A 24,908-nucleotide genomic window follows, 5' to 3' on the forward strand; every position below is an offset into this window, starting at 1 on the left:
CTTTAACGCTTGCTGCAGTCACCCTGCTGAGGGGTCTCCATATTTGGGAAGCTATAAAAGCAGCAACAGACAGGGAGAAGTCCTGTGAGGGGACAAATTTCACCACAGGTTTTGGCTGACATCACCAGCCCATCCTTGCTCCACTGTTGCAGTTTATGACCTCACCATGAAGCACCTCTGTGGAGTCATTCCCTCCTATCTCACTGCAACCCATCCATTATCCTCTGCCTAATTACTTCCACAGCGCTGCTGCAACAGAGATATTTCCTACAGCTGAGCATTTGTATTCCCAAGAGCTGGCACCTGCCAGGTCAAGTTCCTCAGTCTTTACATTTGATGTTACTCCTGCAGGAAGGTGTTCCAGAGAACAGAGAAGCACATCAAGATGACAATCAATTGATTCTCCCATTTGGATATTCCTTTAAACAAAAAGGGACTTGCTAAAGATCGTATTACATTATTCTACAGAAATAGGGTGGAAGGAAAGAGGAATTGTGCTGACTACAATCTGTCCAAGACTCCATTAAATCAGAATTCTCTCATTAGGGATAACAATGAACTGCAATAAAATCAATGGGAAGGCGGTGCAGCATGGAAAACCGGGAAGGGTAGGGTTATTTTTTCTTGTACTTTCATTTTGAGATGTGGGAGCTGGGAGCAATCAACACCGAGCTAATAGCATCCAAGTTGACTCCTGAACACTGCATCCCCTTTGAGGTCACAGTTTTCCACAAAACCAACTAATTCATCCTGTGAAGGGAATGAGGACCCTGGGCATTTTGTAGCCCGCAGGGAAAGCCCCAGAAGATCCTCTAATGTGCTCACTCACAGGATGCCACTTGTGGCAGGTCAAGGAGCAGCAAGCACCAACTTTCATGTCTCTAACTGGAACTTCTGAGCATGAAGCCATCCCAGAAGCACATAATTTCACATTTACACTCTGTAGCAAGGTTTCAAAATATTCTGCATCTGTATGTTGTGATAAGGGAAGATGTTTTCCTCCCATGACTATTGGCGTGACACTGAGAAATTTTGGGGTCCTCGACTTGCCTTCCCTCTGAGAGGTTTTTGTATTTAAAAATCACTTTCACTGTCTCTGATTCCTTCCCTTCTCCCATGTTTAATGACAAGAAATCTTTTCATTATAGGAGGACCTGAGAGTAGTTTTTCAAATAGTAGGATCATCTCTACACTACCACATCTGAGGTGTTCAGCTGTGACTCCTTTATTTATACAACACCTTCAAAGTTCTCCCATCCAAATATTGGATTATTACAGGCATATGGAATCCATCTAGACCTGGATAATTCACCTCCAGCACCTACAAGACCACTGGTGGTGAAATTTAAGGGACCATGTTTGCCAACTTTGGCCTCACAAGGACCAAAGGACAATGGTCACCTCTAAAGAGGAGCTCCCCCAGTGCCACATCATGCCTAAACCTGTGGGCAAATGGGACAACACACTCAGGGACTACTTCTGGGACAAGCTGCCTCTCACTGGCCAAGGAAGCCCAACCACACAATCTGTATGAAGGGTCAGAGATATGAGAGGAGTCTGAAGCCTCTCTGGTGACCCATGACAGGACCCCTGAGAACTGAATGAAGCTGTGTCAGGGGAGGCTTAGGTTGGATATCAGGAAAAGGTTCTTCCCCCAGAGGGTTGAACTGGCTCCACAGGGCAGTGGTCACAGCACCAGCCTGGCAGAGTTCAGGAAGTATTTGGACAATGGCACATGGTGGGATTTTTGGGGGTGATCTGTGCAGGGCCAGGAGCTGGACTCAATGACCCTTGTGGATCCCTCCCACTTCAGGATATTCTATGATTCTATGAAGACCTGAGTCCCTTTGTCCTGACAGTCCCACACCTCCCTGCCACAAAGCCTATGGGTGTTAGTGCAAGGCTGACAGGCTTGTCTTAACTAGCGGGTCTTATCAGATTCTCAATTTTAGGGGTGCTTTAAGGCCATCTGCCACCCCCAACTTCCCGTATCAGCTGTCTCAGCATCTGTCTTGGAAGTTCAAAAAAAAAAACCCCAAAGCTCTGAGTCACAGTGGGCCACAAAGCCACTGTGAAAGGCTGGACCTAAACCTTTCTGCTGCTGCTAGAGCTGGATCTAAAAACTACAGGAAACAGCATGGCCACATGCAAATCAGTGGCAAGCATGGAGAGATAGCCAGCTGCTGTCCAGGCAGCCTACTCTGCCTCAGAGGAGACAAAACACGACCAAAACCTCCTCAATTCCCAGCAGAGGCTGGGGACAGATCAGGCAGAGAAAGCAGAGTGCTGGCAGACACGGCTCCAGCCTCCTCCTGGCCTGCCTGCAGCTTCAAAGGCCTAAATAAAAAGCAGCAGGAGGAACTCGAATGCTTGGAAATCTTCAGTTTGGACTTGTTTTAACAATGGTGTCAGTGAATAAATAAATAAATAAATAAGTACCCAAATGAACCTCTCTTATCTAGCCAAATGTGGCCAAAAAAAGCATGTTTGTTTTCATTCAAATTCCCTAAAGGCAATGTAGGGTTTTCTGAGAATGCCTGAAGTCCAAAAAAACACTCAAATTTCTGTGCATTTTTATTCTTTGACAGAAAAACTACATTTTTAGGGAGGGCAAGGTCTGCTTTGCTTTCATTCGAAGTCTGAGAGAGATCTTTCCAACCAAACTTATCAAAATTATCAGCTTCCACCCATGTTACTTCACCACCTTTCCAACATTTTTGATGTTCACTTTCACCCAAGCTTGGTTGTTGTATTTCCTTGAGGTGTCACAAGCAAAATCAGTGGGGGAAGGACGAAGTATATTTGTAGTTCCTAAAATATTCCAAACAAGCAAAGTGTCTTTTAGGAAGCATGGATGGTCTGAGCCTCTTTTCTGGTTGTAAAATGTTGCAACAACAGGGCAAACAACTGAACAATGACATCAAGATATTGATAGCCCTTACTGCAAAATCCCATCCCTCCCTTTAGCCCCAGATGTTAGGAGCTGCACTGCTTTGAACTGTTATTACCCATTCCTCCCACCCAATCCTCTGAGAAGATAAAAATCAAGGTCTGGGCTGCTGAGTCAGATTACAAACACCCAAATAAGACATTTACTCAGACACAGTTGTTTTTGGTCCCTGCTCCACTGAAACTCTGTGTCATGGGGCTTGTAGGAGGCTCCTTTAATTTCTTTCAGAGAAATGAGTTGCTGAGAAGTAGAAGCCACACACAGTGAGGAAAAAAAAAATCAAGAAATATGTTTATTTTGTGAAGGCAAATTTCTAAACTTCTGGTCAGAAGCTGGTTCTCCTTGATATAAGATCCTGAGCAACTGAGTAGACAGCCCTGTAGAAATATAACAGCCTGAAAGGTAAAGCACTAGCCTGAAAATTGTGAAATGTAAGCTTTTTGGAAAAGCATTGCCATGTATGAATAACCTGTGACATCTTGGGTTACAGCTGTGAGCCTCAGTTTTCCCTGAAAACTGATAACCAAAGTGGTCTGGTTCTCCCTACAAAAAAAAAAAAAAAAAAAAAAAAAAAAAAAAAAAAAAAAAACCCAAAAAATGAAAAAAAAAGAAAAAACCCCAAAAAATGAAAAAAAGAAAAAACCAAACCAAACCAAACCAAACCAAACAAAACAACAAAAAAGCCCCACCAAAACAACAACAACAACAACAACAAAACACCCCTCTGTAGTAAGAGGTATTATGGGAATTATTTTAGGAATCAGAATTTTTGAAGTGACCAGAATCATCAGTCCCCTGAGAGAAACTCTTCTCTTTTTGTTGCATGAAAAAGTACAATTTCCCACTCTGGGGTGATCTTAACCTTCAGGTCGTTACAGCTGAAGACACCCCGACAAAGTTTAGATTTTCCATTTCTCTTGGGTTTCTTCAAGGCTCCTTTTTAGTTTCAGTTTATGTTTCCTGTCTTGCTGCCCTTTCATTTTCAGGGTTTCAGATTTAAACAAAAAAACAAAAAGCAGCAGTGACTCAAAATCTTTTTGTGTTTCTCTCATTTTGACTAGAAACCAGAACAGACCAAATAAAATGAATGATATCACTCTGGGGTTCAAAGTGCTTTGTAGATTTAACTCTTTCTCACAGAGGACGGCGTGTGCTGTCATATCCTTTACTCGAAGGGAAGGAGATCAAAACAGAGGAAGTTTAACTTTCATTTAAAGCACAAAACCCATGTTTCCAATTCCTTGGCTTGCATGCTGGATACACCTGGGTTTTGAGGTCCAAAACTCTTTGGAATAAGAACCCCAAACCTTCATGCGAAAATGAAGTGGCACATGTGCTGAAAATATTCACGATTAAATAAAACCAAACCTCCCTTCCTCAAAACAGAAGGGATAAATTTTCCTTTTGGAGGTGAACAGGGGCTCGTGGCTGAGAACCATGGTCCTTGCTGCAAGACACTTTTTTGTTGGAAGACATAGTTTTGTGTTGGCCACAGATGTGCTGGCCTCTTAACATCCCCAAAACAAACAAACAATGACAAGTTTTTAACTGAATTTGATAGACTTCTCATCCTCTTCCTTGGTTTTTTTTTTGGGTTTTTTTTTTTTTTTTTCCTGGCAGGGTTACAAATGAAGGATCAGCTCTTTAGAGACTGCAGCTAAAGCCGTTAAATCTCCCTTGCTCCCTGCGCTGTGAGGAGTGCAGAGGATGAGTGCTCACATCTTTCTCCTAATTTCAGCACCTGGGAATTATTTCCCTTATCCTGCAATTTTGACCTCTTTTCCTTTCAGTGCCACTCTCAGTTAGAAAGCAGAAATCCAGTCCCAGGGGAATATATGGGATGTTTTACATCCCAGAACAACACTTCAACACTTTGTTTTGGGACTGCAAAAGGAGGCAAGACAATCACCTGCTTGAGTGAGCTCTTTGGACGAGGCAAACAAGTGTCACTTTGTTCTCCCTTGTGCAACCCAGGCACAGACTGAGGGGGGTAAGGGAAGGTCAAGACAGACCCGGGATTTAAAGGCAGGAGGATGGTTTGATGACTGAATGAGTCAGGGGCTTCACTTTCAGCTCATGCTGACACAGGGCATTATGCAGAGAGAGAGGCACAGAAGCATGGAATCTTTTAGGCAGGAGAATACTCCAAGATCATGGAGTCCAACCATTCCCCCAGCACTGCCAAGGGCACCACTGACCCATGTCCCCAAATGCCACGTCAATGTGGCTTTTAAATCCCTCATGGGGTGATGATACAGCCTTTTGGTGAAGAAAAATGTTTAATATTCAATCTAAACATCCCCTGGCACAGTGGAAAGCTGTTTCTCCTCCTCCTGTCCCTATTCCCTGGGAGCACAGCCCAACCCCCCGGCTGTCCCCTCCTGTCAGGAGCTGTGCAGAGCCACAAGGGCCCCCCTGAGCCTCCTTTGCTCCAGGCTCAGCCCCTTCCCAGCTCCCTCAGCCTCTCCTGGGGCTCCAGCCCCTTCCCAGCTCCGTTCCCTGCCCTGGACACACTCTCTGTTAGTGCCTCAGTTTCCCCACAGTAAGGTGTTGACTGTGCTGCTTGATTCCCATCACAGGCCTCCTGAATCAAGGCAAAGATCTGCAGTGCTGAGCAACCAGCACACCAGCTGCTTCAAACCCACAGCCAGGAAAAGAATAATCCCTTGCCTTGCTCCAGCATCAGGAATATTGCCCCAACCCTGTGAACTGCTTTCCAGGAGCAACTGTGGTGCAAGGCCAGCAGAATGGAACCCTGGCAGCCCTCAGCATGCCTCACTGGAAGCTGATCCACAAAGCCAGGCAAGCTTTCCTTCCTTTTGCTCAACAATAAAGTTTTGGAGCTGTTGATAAATGCTGAAGACTTAACCAAGCTCATATTGACTATCAGGAATCTCCTGACTGCCTCTTGGGCATCTTTAAGAAGCACATGAGATTCCAAGAGACCAAATGCAACACAACTTGCTGGCCACAAACTGGGTACACTCCTGCCAAAACTTTCCTCTGCTGCAGTTATGGCATGCTTCAGAAAACATTTTATAAGTCAGCCTCCCAGCTTTATGACAAGAGCATTTAGAAGGGAACGTAAACTTTTCTGACCCTCATGCTGCTTTTTGGCTTGAGGAACTGTTTCTTTTTACATCTTTCTTCCCCTACTCCCCGACTCCTTAACTAAGACCACATTTCTAAGAAAGAAGGAAATTGCATTAATTGAAACCTTCTCAGTACATTATCAGCTTTCGAATGAGCATTTGGGAAAGGGAAAAGCAGAGGGCTTAAGGCAGAGGGCATTTGCAGGATTAAATGACCACTTGAAGGAAGATGTCAGGGTGTGAAAGGCCAGTGAACTGCATTTGGTGACATCAACCTGGAATTTCCTCCTCACAAGTGCCACCAGAGCTTCCCATTCACATCCAAGAGCAAGCAAGGAATGCCAGAGGGGTGGCCCAAGGCAGACATCAGTGCAGTCAACCTGTGATGCACCAGCAAAACAGAATTTCTCTCTCTTCACTTCCACGATGACTGTAACAGTCCTGTCCAGGCACAAGGCCACCACGCATTACACAGGCTTGAAACACAGCTGAGTATTATCCGCGTTACAAGCAAATAAAATTAAGGGTTGAGTAGTTGTCATGTTTTATCAATATATCATCAAATCTCCTTAATCTCCTGTCCGGCAGATGAGAGATGGATCCTCACAACATCTGGATTTTTCACGGTAGCACCTCCATGCTATAAGCTAGACTTCCAAAGAAAGGTTTGATGGGGCTTGGGCCAACCTGGTCAGATGGAAAATGTCCCTGACCATGGCAGGGGCTCAGAACAAGATGATCTTGAAAGTTTGTTCCAACTCAAACCTTTCTACAATTCAATGAAATAAAGACTTCTGTAGCTACAAAAACATCAAGAATTGGTCAAATTTTGCTTGTGAGACACGTCAGGTTCAGAGGGGCAGCAGTTGCATGGCAAAAATGACCAAGCAAAAGGTAAGCCTCAGACTCCAGGAATTTCTGCAAGAGTAAACACAAAGCTTTTGGAAACCTTTAGTGGGAATAGTGTTTTTATTAAAGTCCTCCCATCCTTCCCTCCCTGGCTGGCTGACTTTCCCTGTCTTGATCTGCAGCCTGCCTGAATACCACCCAAAATATTTTCTCAATTAGAGGAGAAAGCAGGAATTTGCCACTTGTCTGCCTCTATTCTGCTGCCTGTCAGCATTCAGCAAATATTTCAATCGTAGCCCTTTGCATGCTGCTAGCCCTGCTCATTTAACCTTTGGCCCTTCCCTAGGCTAATCCATCGGCCTTTACCTTCAAACCTTTACAGCCAGGGGCTGACTGCAGGATGGGCTGGCAGAGAGGGGAGGATGAAAGGGGTGTTGTGAGTGATAAGTCATGCCAGATTCCATTGCAGTTTAGGGAGGGTGAGCAGAGAGGATGGAAATTTCTGACCACGGTCCTCAAAGAATTCAACTGCCAGCAGTTGAGATTTGTGCTTCCACATCCGGGGGACGGTGAGGAAAATGAAAAATTTTTAAGGGGGGGAAAAAAAAAGGGGGAAGGAAAACCTCTATCATCTCAGCTCTTCTTCCCGTGGCTGGCAGCATCCTGAGGCAGGTACCTAATTGCCCGTGGAGCCTTTGCTCTGCTGCCTCACCCGCTCTCCTCCCCGCCACACGTGTTGCTGAGATTAGTAGCTAACAGTTCCGCTGTCAAAAGCGCGTGTGATGAAAATAATGCCCAGAGCGCTGCCTGTCAGCCTCAGAAATGTCTGCTCAGCCTTGATGGTGCAGGACCCCAAAATCTCTGCCCACCTGGCCTCCCGCTCAGCCGAGCATCCCCTGTGGCTCTCCAGGGGCCGTGCCCAGCCGCCTGCTCGATGAGAAATCGCTGACCCTTCCATCACATGGACGCTTTAATTGTTCACATCGGTATTTTGTTTCTCTCTACTGTAGACAGTTTGCTGTCAGTTATCTGTCCTTCATATGTAATTAATTGTCCTTTCTCCTGGCTCATTAGAAACAAGCTCCTCTCCTCCCCTTCCCCCTCTCCCCCGGCCAAGTCACAGTGTGCATTATTTAGGTTAAATCATGTTTAAGTAACTACATAAATAGTAGGTCGAGTTTGCCTTTTGTCTAGGCTGAGACTGTTGCTTGGCTCCCTTCTCAAAGCGCCAGACCAGGAAAGCCCTTATCCCTGGAAGCTCTGGAAGGGAAATCCTCACTGGGCAGAGCAGCCATGCCACCCCAGGAGCAGGGGAAGGTCCTCTGAGCAGAAGGCTCGTCCAGTAGGTAACAAAAAGGCGTTGCCAAACTTTAATAAGGCAGGCACAAAAGTCAGCACTGCAGAACAAAAATCCTGCCAAGGGGATGTTCATCATCCAGCAAGAGATAATGAGTGAGAGGAAGGTGAAGATGGTTTGCTTTTTTTATTTTATTTTTTCCCCTCCAGAGCTTATTGCAGCCAACAAAATGCAGCTCAAGGGACATCACTTCACACATAATGGGTCACCCACTACCACCTTGCAACTACAGCACTGAAACTCAAGTGCTGCAACGCACATGAAAGACTTCTGAGTGTTCATTCAATTAAGAACAAAATGAGAGCTTATGAAGTGGATTCCCTCAGTGCACCAGTTACAAAAAAAAAAAAAAAAAAGAAAAGATTGAGGATGTGGGTATACAGGTTCAATCAATCTAAAAACCAAGATGAATCATCACCTTGAAACCAAACACAACCTGCACTGAACTGTGTTTTACTGTTACAGTAGTAAAAGTGAAACCTGTAAAGTTCATTTGCTTATTTTTCTGGGCCAAAGCTTTATGTCCTTGTAAACCATTTTCCTGTGCCAAAGTACTGCTAATATTACCTTATGCAAAGACTTGAGGATTTAAATATCTGCTTCTATCTGGGAATAGCCACTGATAGAACGAGCATGATAATGCTTGTTTCCTCGAGATTTCCAGCTTAGCTTAAGAGATTTAATCATCTGGAGGAGCTTCGGGTGAATCACCTGAACTTTTGGATACCAACTGCAGCCAAGACCTCCCATCCTCCTTGTGTGTGCACATCCCCGCTGATAGACCTGGGCTAGCCAAGTGCTTTAACTGATTGGACCAGGCTCAGCTTTGCTGGAGTGTCTGCACAAAGGTTGTGAAGGGCTTCTGTGAAGACTTCCACATGAAAAGCGCTGCAGACATTTCCAGCGCCGTTATTCAAAACTAAATTACTGCTAAGGGAAACTGTTTATACTAGCAATGTGAGGCAATGAAGTTCTCTCTTGCTACCACAATCTGGGCACTGATGGCAGAACAAAAGCTTTCCAGGCTGCCTGAGACCAAGGAATCTGACCAGTGACGTGGGAAGACCACCACAAAGAGCCAGGGGCTGGTTCAGTTTATCTACAGCTGGTCCTCTCCTCCACAGGGGTTTAGAAAGGATGGGGGTCACTAAAGTTGTTTTATCAGAGACCTTCAATCTAAACTTGCTGCCTGGGCTTATCACAGCTGCTGGTCTGCCAGGGAGATGTGCTGCTGTTGAGCTGAACCCCACAAAATGGCAGTCTGGCTTCCCAGCTCGCTCTCCTAACTCTGCTTGTACTGCTTCAGGACACAGTCCTCCCACCGCTTTGTCTCATTTTAGGCAGACAAAAATATAAACTAGCCACAGCGTGGTTCATCAGGAACACACCCAGCTTTTAGGTGATGTTGTATGATTATTAATATATGCTTTAAAAAAATAAAAATGTTCTCAAGAAGAAAAGGGGAAAGGAAGGAAGAAAGAAAAACATGCATGAGTGGGGGAAGGGGGAAAAAGGACAACAATCTGAGACTTTCAATGGGAATGTCCAAAAATAACACAAACAGGATCTCCCTGCCATCTGCTTCGATCCTCTCTGAATGGCTTTCAAAGCAAAAAGCCTTGCCAAAACCTGACAAACAAAGCACTGAGCATCACTTTTAAAGGAATACCAATACTGTGCTCTCTCTTCCCCCCTTTTTGCTTCATAGATGCACACCTTCCACACCCCTCCAGCTGCTAAATAAATGACACTATGCAAAAAAATTTGCTTCGGTTACGAAGCTGAATAAACAAGAAATAATTTTGCAAGTGGTCCCATATGTCTCTGCTTCTCTGCTTACAATGGACACTAATAAGATTTGCCATAACTAATTCTTTCTTTCACACCACTACCCTATTCTCTAACTTAAAAAAAAAAAAATTAAATTCTGCATATCCCATGTGCATTTTTCTGCAACTTTCACACAGTTGAAACACAAGGGTTTCAATGCCAAAGCCCACCCTTCACAGTGCAGACATTTTCAACTTAGTTTAGGTCTTTCAATGAGGCTTAAATGTGAGTTTTACTTCAGCCTAAAATGAACAGAGGAGCGTCTGTCAGTTGTTTTGTTTGATTTTCTATTCTCATTTAAAAAAAGAGATGTCTAATGGGGTTGATGGGAAACAGGGAGGCACAGGAGAGCTGCACTCTTAACACCAAAGGCAGTGTGTTAGTGCACATGAAGTAGAAAATCTTGACTCCAAAAGCAATGTGCTAGCACATATAAAACAGAAACAAAATTCATTGGCGGCAAAACCCATCCACTCTCCTATTTTCCCTTCAGCCAGCTAAGCAAATCAAACTTCTTTAACTTCTTTTCCGTTGCTTTTTTTTCTTGTTTTTTTTTGGTTTTTTTTTGGTTTTTTTGGTTTTTTTTTTCTCAGTTGGTAAGTTTTTGTTTGTTTGTTTTTTGTTATTGGTTGGGCTTCTTCCAAGATTCTCATCTCGCCTGACAAACTTGAGAAGCAAACGCAAAACGCTTAAATCCACACTTCTTCCGTGCACTTTGTCCTCCCTGCTCTCGGGATATTTTTATGCACCACGAGCACACCTTCGCCAGCGCCGATCAACCTTTCTTTTTGCTTTTCTCTTTCTCAAAAAAAACCCCCAAAAAAATAAAAAAAAAACCCCAAAAACTGAGGCCTAAATTACTTGAACAAACAAAGGCGATTTCCCTCCCTCTCTCCCCCGCGGCCGCCTCCCCCCTCAGAGCCGGGCCTGCCCCTCCTCCCCCGGCACACAAATGGCCTCACACCAGACGGGATGGAGGGAGGGCTCCCAATTACACCTCTTTATTAACGAGGGGCCGCGGCGGGGAAGGCAGGGCAGCGGCGTGGGGTGCAGGCCGTGGCTGCCGGCTCCTTCCTGTCCCCCAAACCCCGGAGCAGAGGTCACGATAATCTTGCTGGGGAGCGGCGGAGTTTGGGCCCACCTGCCGCCCACGGTGGGTGGGCATGGCTGTCCCTGCCCGCAGCGGCACATCTGGGAAAGGGTGGCAGGAAAAGCCCTTCAACAGCCCTTCAAGGCAAGAAACAACAGGGGAGCCCTGTTGTTTTTTGCAGCCTGTGGACAAGGAGACCTGGGGCATGGTGGGGGGGAATCACTGACCTAGCCAGGAGCAGGGTCCTGGCTGCAGTGGCGTGATGCCTTCTCCAGTGGCCCCGGGTGATACACCTCTGTCTGCCTCAATTTTCTGCTTCAAAACCTTAGGAAAAAGCTGAAAACCTTTTCTCTTTTCTACCAATAGAGGTGACATGGTCTAAAGTTGCCTCTGCCCGTGGCAAGGGTTTCCAGCCCAAATCATTTTGTGATCTATAGCAGTTACAGGGCACTGCCTTGATTTTTCTGTAAGTACCATCCATCATATAAGTCCCTTTTCCCTGTCTTTGTGGTGATTCATTTTCATGTTCTACTAGAAAAGATAGGAAGGTGTTTTTTGATGGTCAAAATCAAAACCCTTTCTTTCTCTCCCACTTCAGCCCCAGGGCACCTTTTGCATTCACCCATCAATGCTGTGGTCTCACACCTGATGGTAAATGCACTGAGCCCCTTGGGCCTCTTATTTACCCATCAGACCCTCTCCAGCACTGCCTGCATGGCTGTCTCCATCTGGCAGAGCCCAAATCCTCCTTTCTCCTTACCTCACTGTTTAAATTCCTCTCCCACTGGGCTGCTGGCTTTTCCTTGGGAACAAAGCACAGACCCCTTGAGCAAACACTTCTCCCCATCTGTGTCCAACAGCTATGACAAAAACAGCTCCCCTTACTCCTGAAGCTCTCCACAGTTTTCCCCCAGACCTCATAACACGCTTGTCCTTTCTGACTCCCACCCTGCTCTCAAAACAGTATTTGGTCACTTTGTCCAGACTTTGGGCTTATTTATTGACAGACCTTCGTGCTACCTGTGGTCCTTGTTGAGTCTCTTTGGTGTCAACCTGCATCTCTTTTCACACAAGTGGCAAGTCTGCGGGCAGGCAGTCAAGATGTAGAGAGAAAAGAGGGCTATAAGGGGAGCATAAAGCATTGCTACTTTTTCTAACCAGGGATTAACACATGGTTTTTAAACAAGGGGACTCCCTTCCCAGCTGACAGCAGCAGCTGCAGCTTCTGACTTGCTCGCAGAGTGGCAGGGAATCGAATCAAAGAGAAAAGAAGAAAGAGGACAACCCTTCCTTGGGGAGCAGGAAACACAATACAAGCTATTCTAAAATCCCTGAAAATACTGGCTTGGTTTTAGGTCAGGCTCTCCTTCCTCCTTCTGTCCTGTGTGCCCCCACCCCCTCACACGCACCCCACTCAACAAAGGGAAATTGGTATTTTTCAAAATTCTTATGAAAGCCAACCCGGCAGATGGTTCTTTCCATGCCGGGGAGGAACAAAAAGAAAAACCTGCCAGGATACACATCACTGAGATGTGACAAAGATGGGCATGGTGGCTGGCCTTTGACCCAGAGATTTCATAGGCCTATTAAGCCATGTGGCCAAGATGGACTGAGTCGACTTCTATCTCCAGCACACAGCTGCTGTACCCCATGGGCTCGTGCTGAGTATATTAGATTAAGTGAGGTCAGATCGACTGAAAAGAGACAGGGTTTCCATCTCCCACCTTTTCACTACCTAAGGACAATCCTCAACACCAACATCTAAGCAGGTCAAAGCAAAATTCAGTGGCCAAAGTAATGTATAGATTGTAAAAGACTTATTTAGAGAAAAATTTGCAGCAGTCCTACTTTACCAAAGTCTTGCATATATATCAGTGATATCAACTCCAACAAATGCAGAAAGCCAGCAATAAATCACTGCCAGCCCTTCTATCACACTCAAATGCCTCAGGTTGAGCTGTGTATCACAAGCTGCCCTCCTTTTTCTTTAGAACATCCTCTAGATAACACGAACAGCCAAACTGCAGCCCAGAGCTCCGCATCCCAAGGACCCAGGCCAGATCCAAGGTTGAAGCACGGCTTGGTAATGCACCACAGCTGCCAGCCACAGCACAGGGAGCAGAAAGGACGTGCTGCCCTCCCTCAGAGCCACCCTGTTCTGTCACAGATTCCCAAGGAGCATGCTGGCAGTCGCTGGCCCCCAGTGACTAAGTGCAGCTCCTGCCCACGCCCAGAGCTAATGGCCTAAGGACAGATCAGTCCCTCCCCATCACCCTCTCCTCATTTTTTCCTGTGATGTCTGTGCTGTAGTCACAGAAACAAATAGGCTTTCCCATGCTACCCCCCCTCCAATTTCAAATCAGGAATATAATTACAAGTGATGCAATGGAATTAAGACCAAAGAGAGAAAAGACTGGAGGGTATTTGTCCTGCTGATTACATATATGATTGAAGAAAAATATCCCATGGAAAGCAAGAAGCTGTCTTTGAGAAGAGAACTTTACCAGCTGTGTGCTGGCGGACACAATGTCAGAAAATGGACAGGACAAATTAATTATCACCATCCAACGTGCACACAGCACAGGATATAAGAACCAGAATACCTTGTAAATCCAACAGTGTCAGTTCCCAGTGGAAGATCCAATAAAGAAGCTCCCTCAAGCTCCCTGTTAATGCAGATTAGATAGGTGACTAATGTAGGGACTGTCCCTGCAGCTGAATGGACTTTGGTGGGAGGCAGAAATGAGGGCTGATCTAGACCCTATCAGTGCTGCTGCTCCCCAGTATGTCTGCCTCAGGTATACTTTTCTTAGTCTTAAGGGTGATCTTTCATCAAATTACCCACCTGGGAGTACAGCAGGTAAAGTTTTGGTGAAGCCACCCAGGCTGGCACAATGTTCTACTGAGGAGCAGGGGACACTACTGATTATTTAGCAATCTCAGTGTAAGCTCTACCTCCGAGGTATGAGGAAGCTGTTTCCTACACATCCTCCTGGGAAATGTTTGCCAGCCACCGTTGGTTACAGAAGTGCCTTCTCACAGAAGCACCAGCTGGGGAAGCAGTGACTCGCCCTGCAGTGAGGCGAGGGTGTGATCCTGGTGACTCACTGGAGTCCCCTGCTCGGCCCTCTCCTTGTCACCAGCATGGAGAGAGAGGGGAGCTGTGTCCTCTGGCTCATTTGTTTGTGCCACCACATTCCTTTGGAAAGCGAGAGCATTGGGCAAGTCAGAATTACCCACCAATCCCCTCTGGGCTGATTCTCATCTTTCAGCCATGTGGAGGGAGAGCAGCTCCATGAAGTTAGGATGCTGCAAAGTGCTGGAATTCCTCAATGAACCACCCAGGTTTATAGTGGTAGAGTTTTTGTAACACCCAATGTCGATAAAAAGATACCGTCTCTCTGTAAACCTTGCCACCCAAGTGAGAGACAGCCATGAGAAATTGATGAGAAGATAATGAGTCCTCCAGCAGATATTCCTCATTCAACTCTTACCACATTTTAGAGTTTACAGACCAGAAGGGATTATTAAGGGCATCTAGGTCAACTGATTGCATGCTGGCCCCAAAACTCCACCCCTTGATTTCTGCATCCAGCCCCAGCTCTTCCCTGAGATAAGTTTTATTTTTAAGTGAGCAGTGAAGATGCAGAGAGTTAACTATTTTGAAAAAAAATTATCTGTTTAAATGACAGCTAGAAGAGGACTGGTTTTCTAGAAGGGCTCTGCATTCCATGCTTGGAGATCAGGCCACCCCTGGGAGACTCAACTGTGTCATGGTTAAGTAACCACAGCTCAGTGAAAAAGGTTTGAGCATTAACCCGACCTGTGACAGGTTCCTTGAGTGAGTCACTTAATCTCATTGCTCTATTTCACATTCTGTACTAAGAGACAAGATGGTTCCATTTATCCTCCTCACTACAGAATTTGTGAAATTCTTGTGGGGAGACAGGCTCTCCTGGTGCCTTCCTTTGTACAGGACCTGCCTACAGCAGAAATGGATGCACAGCAGCAGCGTGGGACACCAGCACCTTAAAACCCCATTTTGTTCAGCTGTGGTTGACTGTCTATCTTGAATGACCATGTCCTCATCTGCATTGGCCAGAGTCCAAGCCAGATCTCAGGTACACAATCCCATTTGCAACCTGTAGTAAGACACCTTAGCCCTCATGCTGTTCTTTTCACTGCTAGCCCACAGCTCCAAGAAAAAAAGAAAAATAATAAGAAGATATTTGGACTGATACTACTCTGCCCAGTCTAGAGAAGTAGAGTTTGCAGTCCATGTGAAAAGCCGTGTCATGCTACTGGTACACACACCATGGCTTGAGAATCCTGTTCCTCACAGCAACCACCTGCAACTCAGAGTCCAAATATAACCACAGTGTAGAAATAGCACCTTATGTCCTGAAATGAAGAAGCCAACAGCCACGGGTCTAACTTGTGTTAGAGGTCATGGCAAGAAGTGGAAAATAAAGCTCTTACGAAAACACAGCTAACTGGACTTGTCCTCGAAGGTCACATCTGAAATTGAATCATTTTAAGGTCCAAGAAAAGTCTCAGCATTAAAAAAGCAAAACAATTCTTGTTTATTCTGGATATTTTTAGACCAGTTTCCTAAGGAAACAAGGCTAACATGGTCACACGGTGTTTTTGTATATGTGAATGCACACATAAAGTCCTCGCCTGACTGCACAATCCTCTCTCCTTAATTTTTTTTTTTTAATATTTTGTCCAGTGTTGATCAAATGTGATGCAAAATCACAATCGTCAGGATAAAACATGCTAACGTATTTTGTTCAAATTGTTCTCTGGCCAGAAGAAAGGGAACTCTGAGAGGCTCCCAAAAAGGGCTTAGCTGAAAAGTTCATTCATCACCAGACACCAGAGAAGTTACATAGGAGGAAAGTGGCCAGAAAGTCTCTGTTATCTTAAAAAAAGCAAAAGAAAAGACAAGCTGAGGGCACCAGGTAAAGACAAACTTTCCTTCAAATGAGCTAAGATGGGTCCATCTCTCAGTCCCACTGTCTGGGCAGAGAATGGGGTCAGCAAGGAACCCATCTGGGAATGAAGCATGGGAAGAATCAGACCTGACCTGAGGGGCTAGCTGTGTCTGTGTTGTGTGTGTGTGTGTTTGTGTGAAAAAGGAAGTCAAGATGAAAAGTCTGTAAGTAAATCAGAAGGTATCTGTGGTCAGGCATGCCTGGCAGGGGAGGAGACGAAGCACTGCAGGCAAAAGCTGGTGCTGCCAAAACACAGTCATGTATGTGAAGGACTGAGACCCCAAAATCTCTGTGAATGAAAACACATCCAGTTTGCAGCCCTGGGTGTACACGCCAGCACATCACATCTCCATCTCTGATAGCCTGGAGGCCACAGTGCTTTTGAAACAACACCAATTTGGCCAAGGCTTTGCACTCTGTTCTCCTGTATGGCACCTGTAGTTTCGTGAATGGGGCTGAGGATCTCCACCTGGACCCTCAGCTTCCTGCACTTGTCCCACTTGCTTCCTTGCAGCATCTCCTCAATCCCAACACCAGGTCTGTGGATATTTTATCATGGTTGGAAGACAAAGACACAGCACAAGTAAACAAGGAAATGTCACAGAAGGCCATCGAAACTCAGCTGTGGGAGGGAGTGACTGCTGCAAAACAAAACCTGTCCTCAACACAGACAGCCTCCTCAAGCCCTGGTCATATGACAGCTAATCAAGTACACCAAGTTTTCCTTGTTTGGCACTCTGTGTTCAGCAGAAAAAGCCTGCTTACATTTCCTCAGCCTATCCCTTCACTGACAGATGTTTGCTTCTTTAGCACCCACTTGACTAGCTGAAAAAAAAAAAAGCACAATTCTTTGGGAGCAGACAGAACTAAGGGATGGGCATCAGCTGGCTCAGGCAGAGCACTGAGCTGGAAAAGACTCTCTGTATTATTCCTGTCACAAGATATCCAGATATCCAGGACATGATGCAAGACAGACACTTCTCCAGCAAGCTGTGGAGGAGAAGGAAGGGTTAAATCTGGGATCAGCCCTCCACCTCTTCATGGAGAGGCTTTGAACCACCTTCAGGTGGGACCAGCCTCCTCCAGATGGCTGTGTGGGGGATCAAGATGACTCAGCTCCCAGTGTCAGCACCTCAGGTGCCTTCATGTACCAGGATGAACCTAAGTTGTCCTCACCTCCTGGAAAAACTGGTTTCTTAAGTGAAGAAATAATTTTTTTTTCAAAAACACAAACTAAAAAAGCCCCCACCATTCATTCTTGCTCTTTTTTTTGCAGTGAGCCCGAGATACCTGAGGTGGGAGACCACCAAACTGCAGCTGTTCCATTTGTGCCTTCAACAATGTGGTAGAAAGAAAAGCTAGCCTGAAGGGCACCTGGGATGACTATCAAAGAGCTGAGTTTGTGTATCTTTGCACCCATGCACTTGTGTAGAAAGACTAAAAATGCCAGGAGCCTTGTGCCTGTTAGAGCAGCTCTGCATTGATCTCTCAGCTGCTCAAGAGCCAGTTTCACCTTGGAGGCAGCTGGGAGAACACTGCTCCACTGTGCTGGCACTTCTGGGGCTCTATGATTGTGCCATAGCCTGGGAAGAGGCTGAGCTCTGCTCTGCTGGTGTGAGCTCCAGGTAGCCACCACAAGCATCACACAGAGCTGCTTAAAGGCTTTACAAAGAAATTACAAGGACTAAACCAGCAAGAAACAAGTCCAAGCTGAAGGGACTGTGGATGTTCCATCCTTTGGGGAGGGGGGGAGAGGGAGGGGAAGAAAAATAAGCTGTAAAACAAACCCCACCGCTTCAAGCAGGTACAACTAACCCTTTTGTTAGGCAAGTGCCTTCTTTTCCTCACTAGGCCAAGCACTTACATCAACCCCCTGGGCCACGTTTGGGATCGCAACAGGAAGAGCTGACTCAGATGACATCTTGCACAGGGATGCCCCTAGCAAAGAGGGATAAGCATGCACGGTGAGCAATTGCATGATCATGCACACAAATCACCGGGGAGATGAGTCCGGCACAGGGGTAATGCAGCGAGAGCTGCGGATGCACACGAGAACCTGGAGGGAAAGTGCAATGTGCAGTCATCAATAAAAAGAAGGGGAAGGAGAGGAGGGGGAGCGCTTGTGATCCTCCGTGGAAAAAGAAGGCGGGCAATGATGCCTTTTTGCTGGTGCTAAAATCACGAGCCAGACACAGTGAGGTGATAAAAAGGGGTTACCTTTACCAGGATCCTTAGGTGCACAGTTTGACAGGTGGAAAATGCCAAAGATGGACCCGTAGCATAACACATACATAATTTTTGTATGTTTAGCAAACTGGCAATCTGACAGAAATCCCCACTTAGTGAGAGGTGGGGATCACCTCAATTGGTGGGGAGGTAATTCCTTCCCAGTTCAACTTTCTTTCAAGTCCCTCTCTTTTAGATAGGAACTTAAGTTTATGAAAATGTGACTCGAACAACTAGTTTCAACCTTGGCTTCCCCAAGAATGTAACCTTGGACCCCCAGCTTGGAGCTGATAGGGAATTTGGTTTATTGTTCTGTCTAATAGGGTAGGTAAAATGCTAGCTATAAATACTTCGATAGGTTACAAATATATGTGTAAAGAATATAGAAATATAATAAAGGAATATTAAAAAAAGGCAAAAATCAATTTGGCATCAGCAATGGTGAGAGCTCATGAATGAGAGAGTCTTCAATGAAAGGTGAATCACCAGAAAAAGTTACATATGTGGGGCAGTGAAAAGGAAGACTGTGAATTGAATTTCAAGGGGGAAAGTGTTAGAACTGCTTCCTGCAGAGAAATGGCAAACACCTACAAAAACTCAAAGACAAAAAAACCCAACATTGCTAGAAAATCCAGAGATAGAGTTTCCTCTGACTACACACAAGGAAGCTTTACTTCCAACTGACTTGCTGCTGTGCTTATCTCTCAGCAGTAAAATGCATTCACCCATCCCAAGCTCTCAAAAAACCCTAGTGCAGTAATAATTACAAAACCACAAGCTTACATCCTCTGAAGGACATTATGCGTATGGTGAAAGCTGCAAGGAACCTTTGTCAGGCTGTGCCTAAAGAAAGAAGGGATGGGAAATGAAGTGCTTACAGATACAAGGGAATAGGAAAAAAACCCAAAAAACAAGTGCAGGGAAGGGACAAAAAAAGGAAGCAAAACAAAACCAGAGAAATAACTGTTCATCTGGGACTTGTTAAATGCTACATGGCAGGCAGGGAATGCTGATAGGTTGCTTCATTGCATTTGGTGCAACACTGTTCAATATTCCTGACTGATAACATGTTTCCTTATCTGAAGGAAAAAGCACCTTCAGTGTTGCTGAGGTGATTGACTCGAACGACCCTAGTGCAGGTGAGAGAGCAGCAGCTGCTGGTCTTGCCAGCCTGCCAGCAGGACATCCTCTGGACTCCTGGCTTTTTTCTTCCCTCCCTCCTTCCTTCTCCAATCAGACTAAATGAAATTGAGCTATTTGTGGGTTTAGAAGTGGCAACAGTTCAGCCCACTCCATCCCCAGGTGCCAAAGGATTGAAACAAGAGAAAACTCTTACAGAACATTTGTGCACTTTCCAACTGCCACACAAGCAGCCAAAGAAACAGCTCAAGCTATGATTCAACTTCTGAGCAGCCCCAGGAAAAAGAGTTAGGAAACTACCCTTACTCTTTTTTTTTTTTTTTAAGTAAGGGAAGCCGATGTGAAACTTGGCATGGTCTGGACTTAAAAGAAACCCCAAAAGTTGTTGCGTTGCAGCCAGGCATTCAAGCCAGCAGAGCAGAGGTTCCCAACGCTGGTATTCTCTCATCCCCTGCCTCCCTCCCCACTCCGGGGCATCAGCAACTGCACCCAGCAAGATCCTCTCCTGAATTCCCTCCCCTCCCATTCAGGATCGCATAACATCCCTGGGGCGATTGCTCACACGGAAAAGCAACATGAGGAAAGTATTTAATGCATGTTTATGTCTTTTAATATAGTGTAGCAGCTGGAATCAAAGGCAAAAACCCAGGGCCTCAGCACACGAGCATCATGGCTCTCCACAGAGTCCCCTTCTAATCACTGCTGCTCTCTGGACCACAGCTTTAGAAATCAAGCACTAACCCCTATTGCCTAATTAGCAGAGCAGTGTAAAGCTTAGAAACAGGCATATCTTCTTCCTCCCTAAGTGGCCACTGAATAAATGCTATATCCCCAGTTCACAGTCCCTTTTTACATTGCTGGCATTACCAGTCCTTTGTGTACCCACATGCTGTTACTTAAATTGCTTCCATGTTTTCATTACTTGCTCTCTGTGCTGTGTGTATTGAAACTCCTGCAAGAATGCTGAAGTGGTATTTCAAAGCACTGGGGACTGCTGGAGATGTAGCTGGAAATATTATGCAACAAGCTAAGGGGATTTTTCAAGTCCTGATAGAGTTTGCACTTCCTCGGGGGAAAAATAAATTTGGGTGCTACTCCATGATGTGCAGGACAACCACTCCCACCCACCAGAGGCACAAGAATGGCACTTGCAGCTCAGTCTGTGTATATTCTCTGCATCCACAAGCAAGGTGGTAAACCCAAATAATGCTCCTATGTGCAAAGGAAATGTGTGCATTGGGCCAAACTCTCCTGGCACAAATCCATAAAGGACAGTGGATTGATGCCAGCTGAAGGTCTGTCCCGCTCTTTAAATGTGTTGTTCCCTCCTTCTGCTGCCAGGAGCTGCTTTTCTGGAGCTTGTGCTGATTAAAGCAACAGGCAATCAAAACAGCCTAACGCTGAAATTTCAAAACCGCCAAAACCATTTAAATGTGACAAATCACTTTTTTTTTCCCCCCCACAACCATTACTGCAGCTTGCAATGGTTCTGCAAGTTAAAGCAGAGGGTTCCTGCATGCTCTGCTCTTCCAGGGAAACACGCAGATAGACCAGAGAGCTACGTATCCATGCAAATTTCAGCTTGCTGTTTCCGCCTAATTATCTTTCCTCCTAAAATTTCTGTACCCACCGCAAGATAGACATTGGCCATAGAAGAAATCACTTTGCCATCACCAGAACTTTTGTCCCCCTCTCTCCCAGCCTCCCTTTCTGCAGTGCCTTTGATCCCCCCCTTGATGCGAGGGGTTCACAGCCTGATCCTGGAACCCCGCGAGCCAAGGGGCGGCCGTGTGTGCAATCGCCCGGGCTGCAGGGACCCAGGTTATTCCCCATCCTGGTGATGCGGGCTGCTGGTCTCCAGGCATCAGGCACACCCCTCGAGATCACAGCGCTGGGGTCTTCCAGACCCCTGCCGGGGACATCTCTGGCGCAGCTGCGGCTCAGCAGCTGCCGCGCGGCAGCCGTTGGGTGTTATGCTAATGGTGCACCGGGGCAGCAGCCTTCTCCCCATCTGCTCACAGCACCCACCTGCTGGGTGCTGGGGTTTTTTTTTTTTGTTTGTTTTAATGGCCAGATTAGACCAGTGTTGACCCAAAGCGCTCCCAGCTTGAGAACAGGGTGTGTGTGAGCACGGCCCCAGCCAGCTCGGACCTCGCAGCCGCAGGTGCAAGCTGGATGCAGCCGTGTCTGAGCCGTGGTCTGTTTCTTTCAAACTCCTTATCCTCCTGCAATAAAGTCATCACCCTGAGCATAACCAAGCTACAAGGTGTTTTTTTTAAACTATTGTTCCCACTGGATTTGTTTGGTTTTTGTTTGGGGATTTTCTTGTTCATAACTTCCTTATACTTAGTTTTATTTATTCAACCTTTTGGATGACCACACAGAAAAGAACACACCTTCCATGACCATCAGACTGGGTGATACATAAAAATGAGGGCTCTGATTCTGTGCAGTCATATTCTCCACCCCATGCATGGTAAGTAGGGGTTTGCTGTTCTTTTTTTCCCCTCTGCATTGCCAAGGAAGGGTTGCTTGTGACATCTTTGCTGTCACTGAGCATAGTCTCATAAAACTGCTGTTTCCCCTGAGACCTCTACAAACATTCAGGGAGGACAGGAAAGTGGAAATTAGACACTGCTTGGTGCTAAGAAGGCAGCTCATCCTTTTCAAAAAGTGGGAAAATCTCAAAGTGTTATAGGGCCAAACCTCTGCTGTGTTAAAAAGAGCTACCTCTTTCATGCCCTTCTACATCATTTAAAAGATTAAGAGAAAAAAAATCCCCTTGAATTGGTTTTTTTTTAGTTTGTTTTCAAGTTCTGCTTGTGAGAAAAGTACTCCAAAAGTGAGTGATGTTAATCTCCCTGGGCTCTGCCTTGAATCAATGGGAAATATCAATGTTCAAAAAAGTGATTTTGAGTCATGACAATTTTGGTGTACGTCCATCTGCCAAGAGGATTTCTGCAGGAAGAGGTGGAGGAGAATTTCTCCAGGCAATTTGTCTCCTCAAGGCTTCACATAGCCCTTTGAGCACCCATCACATGTGTAAGGTGTGGGAGAAGGATCAAAGCTGGATGAGCAGGAAAACCAAACCGTACCCAAGCCCTAATCAGAGGGTGCCTAAATCCCAGATCAATTTGTCCAGGTTTTGGAGACACTTGTGCATCTTTTATCAAATCTGGGTTATGTCTGAACTCATCATGAAACCTAAGGAGGCAGAGGTGAAGTATTTTTGCTATGACCTGACCAAACATACTTGGCAAATGCTTAGGATAGAAAATACCACTTATCCAAAAATCTGTGTCCCCAGCAGTGCTGCTTAATACACTCAAACTAAATTTGGTCTATGTTCTAAGTGTAGGCGACACTACAGAAAAATCAAGCCAACATCAAATCGAAAGGGTGCTCCTGAAAACAGCTCGTATGAAGAAAGGAATTTCTTTCTTTCCTCATCCTTGAATAAGTGAAAAAATAAAAAAAAAGTTCAATTTTTACCCAGACTTAAAGTACCAAAAATTTCTCTGCAGAAGGATATTTCAAGAAAATTATATGCATCTGGAAGAAAATGAGACTTATAATGGAAGTATTTTCTGTAGCATAACTATAGTGCTACTCACACAATGCTGTAATCAAGAATAATGGAGCCCATCACCCAGAATACAGGAATGAATTCAATTGTTCACCATGCACATACCTCTATTTTAAAAATGCAGTTGAATGCCTTTACTGCCAAAAGGCTTTAGCATTAGTGCTCAGGCATAAAGCAGTTTAGAAGTGGGCTCCTTCATTTCTCACTCATGTAATCATTAATCTCAAAACTCAATTACATACAAAAATAGAAGAAGCCTGGTTGAACTTTTGATCTCTTCTGAATTGGTTCATCTGAAGGATAGTTCAAGATCATTCCCCATGCATACGTGGCAGTGCAGGATGATACTTGCCCTGTGCTGCTCCAAGGCCAAATCTTGCAAAGGCTATGCCTTGGACACAAATTGTTTGAGAGGATCCATTCCTTCCCTCTCCCTCTGCTTCAGGAATTATGTAAAAGAATGGGACCTACCTTCTTTTTGGAGTGTGATCTGTCCTCCTCTTTAGTTGTTTTGCTATTTTTCCCAGTTCTGGAAAGTTTCTGCTCCCCAGACTGCTTGATGGTGATTTTGATCTCGGGAGGGCAAATGTAGTTCTCCAAGTTCTTTGGGGGCTTCTTCGCTCTCTTGGTGGTCTGGATCTTTAGTTTTAAACTCCCCTCCGTGAAATTAGCCTCCTTGATGGAAAACTCCTGCTCCTCCAGGCCATCTCCCGCCACCCATTTCTCGCTGTCCGCATTGGAAGTGGAATCCACGTCTCTCCCGGAACCCAGCTCATCCTCTTCCTCAGGCTCCAGCCTCTCGCTGCTCACCGGGATCCCTTTCCCCGCTCCCGACGAAGACAGCATCGTCTCCCCTGCGCAGCCCGAGACTGGCGAGGCCTTGGTGGAGGTGACGGCAGCTGGCAGAAAGTCTGCCTCGCCTCCCCTTTGCCGGGAGCTGCTCAAAGTCTCTCTGGGCTCCATGGCAATATCGCAGCGCCCCGGGGTTTGGCTGGAGGGAAGGGGAGCACGGAAGGGGACGAGGGAAGCAAGGGCGGATACGATCCCAGGGAGCGAATGGCAACTGTCCACCAAATTCAATGTCCCGGTCACCCAGAGGCTGCGAGATGCTCAGAAGAGACCAAATGTGCCACTGTGAAAAGAAAGGGAAAAAAAAAAAAAAAGTGGTAGTTAGCACATGCACACACATATCAAATCAGTGTGGAGATGTTTGAAACAGGGCACAGGCCACGCTCAGGCTTCCCTTGCAACATCTCAAGGGTTTTCATTGGAGAAAGTGGGAACCAAGGCTCACCAGCATTTCTGAGGGCTGGATCTGACATCACAAAGCAATGAACAATTGCCATATCTATTGTTAAATTAATGACAATGGGTATATATAAAAAAAAAAAAAAAAAAAACAAACCAAACACCCAAAGGGTTGTCTCAATGCAAACATCTTCAACTCGACTTATGCAATAAATGAGAGGACAGCCAGCTCTCCACACCCGTGAACCTCCTCATTACCTCAACATGCTCACTGTCACAGGGTTTCCAGCAGGGGAAAAAAGTAAACTCAGATACTTGCCTTGGGTTAAACAATAACCCAGTGATCAGAGCACAGAAAACATGGTGCTGCCCTCTGAATCAGCAGCAGAGTTTCAAACTCTCCGTTTCCTCACTTCCCAGGTGAGAGAGACATGCCCTTGGCTGCCAGCTATTCTAAGGGTAATCCTGCTTTGGATGAGCAATTCATTAGAGAGCAACTGCAGCCCAAGATGCTCTATGGGATACTGGAATTGCAGGAGGATC

At 45.7% G+C, this 24,908-nt stretch overlaps 1 protein-coding gene across 3 annotated transcripts in view; it reads right to left on the minus strand.

The window, feature by feature from the left end:
- The window catches only part of SETBP1 (SET binding protein 1), a 271,338-nt gene that overhangs the window by 230,152 nt on the left and 16,278 nt on the right, over positions 1-24,908 (minus strand). For all 3 annotated transcript variants that reach the window (XM_063181025.1, XM_063181022.1, XM_063181024.1), the window contains one exon: positions 23,589-24,249. In XM_063181025.1, the coding sequence (XP_063037095.1) occupies positions 23,589-24,080 (492 nt within the window). In that variant the 5' untranslated portion in view covers positions 24,081-24,249. The remainder of the gene's footprint in view (positions 1-23,588; positions 24,250-24,908) is intronic.

This window comes from Melospiza melodia, chromosome Z (assembly GCF_035770615.1).
Source record: "Melospiza melodia melodia isolate bMelMel2 chromosome Z, bMelMel2.pri, whole genome shotgun sequence".
Classification (NCBI taxonomy): domain Eukaryota; kingdom Metazoa; phylum Chordata; class Aves; order Passeriformes; family Passerellidae; genus Melospiza; species Melospiza melodia.